Raw genomic sequence first — 8,303 nt, forward strand, 5'->3', positions numbered from 1 at the left:
TGAAAAACGGGGTTTTGTGTTTTTTTTTTTTTTTGTTTTTGATCATATGGCGGTTTTTTTTTTTTTTCCTTTGCGGGTTTTTTTTTTTTTTTCATATGGCGGTTTTTTTTTTTTTTTTTTTCTTTATATGGCGGTTTTTTGTTTTTTTTTCCATATGGGGGGTTTATTGTTTTTTTTTTTTTTTTTTTCCTTATCGGGTTTCTTTGGTGACTGTATGAAGCGTATGGATTTTTAATTGTACATGGATGTTGGCCTGGCGGGTGTGTTCCCTGATGCCGGCTCTTGTGATGATGACATGCGCTGCCTGATGGAGGGGAGCGGTAGCTGGATCTGTGGGCCTGGTGCAGGGGTGTGCAAGCGGCACCCCTTGGCTCCCCACCCCCATGCACACAGCGCACGCGTGCGGCACCTGTGGCCGGCCGCCAGGCTACCGCGCATGCGCCGCCGCGGCCGCGCATGCGTAGCGCCGCCGCCGCGCATGCGCGAACCGGTCGCCGGGACGCGGCGGCCGCCATTGGCAGCGCGGCAGGAGGACGGAGTCGTGGGCCGGCGCGGCGGCGGGGAATAGGGGGACCGCGGCCCTGGTGCGGCTTGTGGCGGGGGAGCGTGTGGAGAGGCCGGGAAGCGGCGAGCATCTGGTGTAAGTGAGAGGGCGGCCGTGCCGCTGATCTGGCGAGGGGTGTGAGGGAAGAAAAGTGCGTGGGATGATTGGAGGGGAGGGGAACGGCGTGGTTGCTGCCATGGGAACCTGGTACACGTGTTGTCCGTGCTAGGAGTGGGGATGCAGTGGGGTGTGCGTGCATGCATGATCAGAAAAAGGTGCCAGCATGAACCGTGATTTGAAATGAAACTGTGACAAGGTTTTACAGGTAAATGTTGAAATGAACCGAGCTGGAGGCAGGGCAGCCGTGAGGCCCAGTGCTGTACCGTATGAAAAACTCACAGTTTGAACGGGCAAAACGTGACCCGCAAGGAACCAGGTGAAGCCGGACGGATGGAACCGGAATGCTCCAAATCCTGGACCCGAAAACAACGAACTTCAGAAACAGCAACTTGTAAGTAACTTCTTCAGTTAACTCCACACGCGACTCTCTCTCTCAAGTTCAGACCTCGGACGGTGCAGGAGCCAGGTAGGGGGGTGCCCTAAATAGGCTGGAGGCGGACCTCAGCCCCTCCCACAAATCCAGGCCAAAGCCTTCACACATATATTAGCATTATTGGTGATGTCTGTTTGTTTTAATTTTTTATAATAATAATAATTTTCTCTACAAGTAATCTCTCAATAGCCATCAAATTATCATCACAGGCAGAATTACAGGGACAGAAATCACCGCTGTATACATAACTCAGGATCCATTATTGATATCACAGCTTATCTACTCCCTCCTGACCTCTGCACAGGTCACAGAGCACGCCCAGAAAACTCTACTGTAGAAGTTAGTTACCGTAGGTCCCCTCCTGCCCATGGCCCATGTGGTTTCTCTCAAAGTACAGGAAGTCTTGACCTATTTTAGAATATTATAGCTTCTCTTTTATCCCTTGAAGCAAGTTATGGAAATACATGTGTCTGGCATATTTGGTTGGTCTTTTGTTCTGTATTTTCAGTTCACAGAAAACTACTACTCTTAGGAAACAGAGCTTTGTTTTTCAGGGTGCTTCCACAATTGTCAGAGTGCTTTGAGTTGTAAAGAAACACCATACGATATTTTGGGGTGGTGTTAATACAAAAAACACAAATAACACCCTGGCTATGGCGGTTGTGGCTTAAAAAAAGAAAAAAAGAAAAACAACTATTAAATAAAAACATGTTTTTGGAAAACAATGTCCACGTCTTGCAACTTGCTTGAAAGGGATTTTACAGGGCTGTATAGAGAAGCTTTCTAATATACTATGGAGGACATTTATCAAAACTGGGCAAAGGAAATGTGGAGGAGTTGCCCACTGTAACCAATCAGTGTGCTTATTTTATTTTCAAAAATAATTCTGAAAAATATGAGCTGGGACCTGATTGGTTGCCCATGTCAAAATGGTCAGGTATTCTGGGCAAGTTATAGGCAATCCTCTGTGAGATAAATGTATCAGCAGTCCAATTCTCGTATCCCCCTGGTGTCCAGACTTAGTTTACAGGCGAAAGCTTATTGTGCCCATAAATAATAGATGAACGTTGGTCAAACCCGTCGATTTCAGGGGGACTGCCAACTCTTCCCCAATGGACATAAGGCGCAAATCACAACCCGAGCTTGGATACGAGATTTTTTATTTTGAAAAGACGGCGCGTTTCGGGGTACTCAGGACCCCTTTATCAAGTCTGTATCCTTGGCACCGTGAGCCCGCTGGTGCACTCTCCTGGAGGGTCCCTTTCAGAAGGAATACTAGTCAGCGCTGGTAATTGTTGCTGGAGAGTGTCCTGCTGTAGCGGCGCTGCTGTGCTTGCTGCACGTGTGGTCCTGAGTACCCCGAAACGCGTAGTCTTTTCAAAATAAAAAATCTCGTATCCAAGCTCGGGTTGTGATTTGCGCCTTATGTCCATCGGCTCGCCGCACGAATCTAGTGCAGACGAGACCTTCTTTTACATATTCAAATACCAACCCAAGTGGCGGTTTGGCCCCCGCCCAGGGTCGTTTTGGACACCATCCGGCAGCACCAACCCAGACAACCTCCACCCTTCGAACCTCCCTCTACTAAGGTTGCACCACATTCAGTGCAAACCAAACCAGGTGAGTAATTTCACTCATCCTGGTTAGGGGGAAGGGACATCAATTTATTTACCCTCACCTATGAGCGCCTTCTCTCCTCTCTTGGCCATCTGATAACTCTTCCCCAATGGCAGGAGAGAAAAGTATCGGGTTGTTTAATTTCAGCAATCGTTTTGTTCTCAGGAGAGATAAAAAGCCACCAGAGGTATGTGACTTTTTCCTCTCTCCCCATTGACAATACATGCACACTCGGCCCCAGTGTCCATATGGAATTGGAGGGGAAGGGCAGCTGTTGGCTGAATGAATGTAGGCCCTACAGCTTTTTAACATATTTTTTCAGCATAAGACCGAAAAGATATGACATATTAAGTCTGCACAGACTTTCAGCTGCTGGGTCCAAAAAGAAATGTTCTCATTCACTGACATCAAACAGAGATATTGACAATGTTTAGGAATTGAAACACAAGGATATTAGAGGTCCTGATGACAGTCTGGCAGATTCTCTTTCAGTTCACGCTGTAGTATAACACAGTGCAAGCCGTCTTATCCTTCAGGTAATGCCAACCGCGTAGAGCGGTCCCTGGCACACACGGAGTACACTGTCCTACTTACAACCGATTTCAGTGAAGTGAATGCAGGAAATGTGCACTAACATGATGAAGGGCAGTGGGGGTCTGCCTGGTAATTTTGCACCCCAGTGATCTTCTATCTGTGACTGCCATTACAATAAAATACTGACTGTAATCTTCCTCTATTCCAGACACCTATATTGCTGACGCCAAATGCCATGCTCTCAAGCATTCACTTCTGGAGTACCCTTAGTCCGGTGGCCCCTCTCAGTCCAGCCAGGCTACATGGCAGCTCCCTGTTCCAGGTGAGTTACTTGCGGTTCTGTAATGCCACCTTGTTTGTAGTGTCATCTAAATAATCAATTCTACCAGAAGAGTAAGGGCTCATTCAGCCATAGTGTTTTGCGGTCTGCAAATTGCGGATCCGAAAAACATGGATATCGGCCGTGTGCGTTCCGCATTTTGTGGACCACACATGACTGGCACTATGATAGAAATGACGATTCTTGTCCAAGATTGTGGACAAGAAAAGGACGTGCTCTATCTTTCTTGCGGGGCTGCGGAACAGAACTACGCATGCGGACAGCACACGGTGTGCTGTCCGCATCTTTTGCAGCCCCATTGAAATGAATGGGTCCGCACCCGTTTAGCAAAATTGCAGAACCGATGTGGGCCCATTCATACGGTCGTCTGAATGAGCCCCCATGGCTGTGTTCCTATCACGTCTGGAGTACGCCCTGATAACAGTCTCTCGTAATTGACGCCAAAATCGCTTCTATGTAAAAGCAGGTACATGTATTTTCTCAGTTGCTGGCCTCTAACATTATATTTTTTAGACTCTGTTCACACTTTTGTTGATTGCATAAGCCACACTGTTCTACTGGATCAGTTGTACAAGGGATAGCACCAACGCACAATGCACTCCATTGGCATAAAATGGGATCCACCAAGTCATGGTGTCTTTCAGTCAACGCTGCTTACGATAGGCCGTCACAATCTGATCGGCGGGGGTCTGACACCCTCATCCGCTAATCAGTTGTTCTGCAGTAGTGCCAGAACTAGGGTTGTTGCGGGTATCGAAATTTCGATACCCAATCGATACTTTACCGGGATTTCCATTTTTTCGATACTGGGCTGCGCTGCTGCACAGTCTAGTATCTCTGAACATGAGCGAGCTGCTGTCAGCGCGCTCATGTTCCCTCAGCAGCACAGGGGAGAAGGAAGCAGTGTCTCCCTCCCCCCTGTGCTGCTGTCAGCGCGCTCATGTTCCCTCAGCAGCACAGGGGAGAAGGAAGCAGTGTCTCCCTCCCCCCTGTGCTGCCGCTGCCACCAATGAATGGAGAGAGGGGCAGAGGAGGGGCGGGTGCACTGCGCCACCAATGATACGACTTTTCCACAGAGCGGCGCCCAACGAAAATCATTGGTGGCACAGTGCGCCGGCCCCTCTCAACCCCCCCAGTATTAAAATCATTGGTGGCAGTGGCCACAGGGTCCCCTCCCCTCCCCCTCATTGGCGGCAGTGGCAGCTTCTGATCGATGCCCCAGCAGTGTAATCCTGGGGCTCCGATCGGTTACCATGGCAGCCAGGACGCTGTTGAAGCCCTGGCTGCCATGGTAACATCCCTGATGCTGTGTGCACAGAGCACAGGGCAGCAGGGGGAGTGTGAAGTCCTATTCACCCTGATAGAGATCTATCAGAGTGAATAGGACAAGGGATGAAAAAAATCCCAAGTAGGGATCACCCCCTTTCCCAATTTCACATATAAAATGTATAAACAATAAATAAACATATTACATATCGCCACGTCAGAAAAGTCCAAGCTATTAAAATATAAAAAAAATCTATGCAGTGAACGCCGAAACAGAAAAAATAAATAAAAACTGCGCAATTCGCCATTTTCTAAAATGCGGAATGCACGTGGCTTTTTTAGTTTATTTGTTTCGCTTGGTATCGAATGGTATCGAGTATCGCAATACTTTTTCATGGTATCGAAACCGAATCAAAAATTTGGTATCGCAACAACTCTAGCCAGAACTACACAGCTTTGTTGTGCAGTGGACGGAGCTGGTTACTGCACTGCTGCTCCCATTGATGTGAATAGGAGCAGCACTGCAGTAACCAGCTCCATCCACTACACTGCACAATGGAGAGAGCTGTGTAATTTCGGGACTGGAGCTACTGAAGCACAGCTGATCAGCGGGCGTGCCATCACTTTTAAAGGGTTGGACAACCCCTTTTTAAGGTGTCGCCTGACATAAATGAAAAATTATCGACATTGCAGGAAAATCCCAACATTCCAGCGCCTTGGCTCCCATCCCCACTGTTTCGGGTCCCTGCTGAAAGTTATGACGTCCATCTTTGCTTACCTGGCTGCTGCAGCTAATTACTTGCCTCAATAGTGACTTGTGCATGAATGGCACCTGACCACCGAGGCTTTGCACACCCTGTCTGTGGTCACGTGATCATGAATGGTACATAATCACTTTCGGTCTGGCAGAGATGGGAGCAGCAGTGATAGAATGGCAGGGCTTTCAAAAGGTTCATGATGTTTTTTTATTTTTATTTTTACACGCTTTCCTGCCAGTCATTCATTTTTCATTTATATCAGATTTTTCTTATACAGCCCTCCAGATCACCCTCATAGACAAAGAGTTAAAAGTAAAAAATCTGACTACTTCATACTGTTCAAAAGAGTGCGGTCTCTACCTGCTTTCTTGGACATCTTGGTGGTTAATTTTTATACTGATTTTAATGCCTTGTTGTTTTACTTGATTCTAGTTTCCATCAGTCTACAACAGCCACATGCCGCTTGCATTATCCAGCTTTGACAGCCCATCTACACCTGGACCATTCTCTCCTGATTTACAGAAGTCCTAGCAGTCACATTGAAGGGCCGGACACAAGGAGAAGAAAATGCTCCAGTCAGGTTCATTATGAGCTCTTCACTATGTCAGGTTCCCTAGATTGAGCTCCAATCTGCTTTTCTTTCACCTCTGATTTATGTATGTTCTTGCTGAATTAACCTTGTAAACCACCATGACATTGGCTAATCAAATGTCCTCTGAGGAAATGTTGGAAAGTGGCCATTGTCCTTTGCACTCGAGTCAGTGTTGAGCAAAAGCAGACACACAAATCAAAGGCTCATACTATACAGTATGTAATAACTCTATTTTTTCAGCAGAATTTTAACTAGCAGAACCAGGATTATTTTTGTATTGTATGCAGGAATGACTTCTCAGGCGTATGCCTTAATTCTGGTCCAGTGATTTTTACCAAATCCTTTTACCTTGGAAGATTTACAATGACTTGTTATTTTATAGGAACTGAGACAAAGCGAAATTTGTATGGAAATCTTTTATAACATGGCCAGCCTTCCCTGTCAAAAAAAATAAAAAATGATCTAGAAAGGAAGCCACCATTTTTCCTTCCTTTCATAAAGTAATTATAACTTGCTGGTGGGAAACACAAAGCACTTAAACTGGACCAAACCCAAAGGGAAGGAGCAGACATCTGAAGGTATTATTTAGAAAAAGGCGAACAATGGCTTAGAAAACAACCAGGATGATTTGCTTCAGTTGATGGCACCCACGATAGCATGCGTCATTCACACAGCGTGAATATGGAAAACCGAAGGCTCCCAGGAATTAGCACTGACAGCCCGACGAAGAAAGAGGAAGAAGACATCCAGTTGTTTGGAATCCTTTGAGAGGTGCTAAAAAGAAGCCCCAGAGATTGACGTCATGATCCAGGATCTGTAAAGTCATCTTCTTATCATCAAGTGTCTTTAGCTCCTGCTCCAGAATTTTAGGTTTTGTGGCTTTTTTTTTAACTACTCAACCTATGCAATTTCTGTTTAATAGAAATGATATATTTTAATATATTAGCTGGTACATTGCTTAAGCACAGATGACAGAGAAGGACGTCTAAGACTAATGAAGCCACTAGCCATAAGATTGTCTAAGTATATTTTTAAGGGAAGCATTCATCAGAATTTCTGTCATATTACAGTGTTATTAGAATGGTAGGGTCGGGTCGGGCGATCAGAGGATTGCCTTCTTTTAGAGGTAACTGCGTTTATCACAGGATAAGGATCAGACAACTTTCCCTTGATTCAGCTTTAAAGGGGAACTAACTACGAGCCGTTTTTAGGAGCTGCATTTGTTACAAGTAGAAGACATTGTTCGGCAGCAATAGGAGACACCGTTTATACAGGCTACTGACTAATCATGTTTTTTGGTCTTTTAAAAAGTATCTACAGTAGAAAAAAAATCATCTGGAAGATAAGTAGCAGCGTATAGTACTCTCCATCACCTGTAAACACCCCTTATGTCAAAGGGGTTGTTCACCCGGTCCCCCGGTGGGAATCATACTTTACATGATCCCCGCTGCAGGGTTCCAGCTCCTTCGCTCCCCCGGTTCCACCTCTGCTCCTTGGTCACCCTGCGTCAACATCTGGTTTGACACGGGTGGCCGCTGGCTGCCCACAGTGTCACTCATGCATCACGTGACTCAGTGACATGTCACCACTGTGGCAAGTCATTGGCTGCATCGGCCGCGTGACCAGATGTTGACGCAGTGGAGCCGGGGGAGCAAAGGAGTTGGAATCCAGTGGCGGGAATCAGGTAAGTATGATTCCCACCACAGGTCTGGCCATGCTGGGGAGTCTGCAAAAAAGGTCCCTAAGGGTTAACAACCCCTTTAAGAGACTTCTAAAGGGGTTAAACACAGTTCCTATAAGTACATCTTCCACTGACTGTCAGCCAGAGGTAGTTGTAATGTTACTGGATAATGGCAACAGTTATCATTAAAGGTAAGAAGTGGGTGAGATTTGGCCTAGAAATCATAAAAATGAGTGTGGAAAATATTTCTCCATAGTACGTCAGACTACTTTCCTGTTAAGGTAGCCACCCACCTTCGATAGCTGCTGGCCAAACACGACAGCTTTGCTCCTCAACTCCCATATACTTGTACACTTGACTGCATGTGGTCTTAATGAGGAGAGGGGAATACATCTCTGTCAGGACCTCCCTGTACACA

General features: G+C 46.3%; 1 protein-coding gene across 1 annotated transcript in view; it reads left to right on the forward strand.

Annotated features, from left to right (window-relative positions):
- ELK4 (ETS transcription factor ELK4) overlaps positions 1 to 7,924 on the forward strand; it is a 39,768-nt gene extending 31,844 nt beyond the window's left edge. Inside the window, exons 4-5 of the mRNA XM_040423971.1 lie at positions 3,457 to 3,570; positions 6,045 to 7,924. Of these exons, the coding sequence (XP_040279905.1) occupies positions 3,457 to 3,570; positions 6,045 to 6,143 (213 nt within the window). The 3' untranslated portion in view covers positions 6,144 to 7,924. The remainder of the gene's footprint in view (positions 1 to 3,456; positions 3,571 to 6,044) is intronic.
- Positions 7,925 to 8,303: the final 379 nt, after the last annotated feature.

Source organism: Bufo bufo, chromosome 3 (genome assembly GCF_905171765.1).
Source record: "Bufo bufo chromosome 3, aBufBuf1.1, whole genome shotgun sequence".
Taxonomy (NCBI): Eukaryota; Metazoa; Chordata; class Amphibia; order Anura; family Bufonidae; genus Bufo; species Bufo bufo.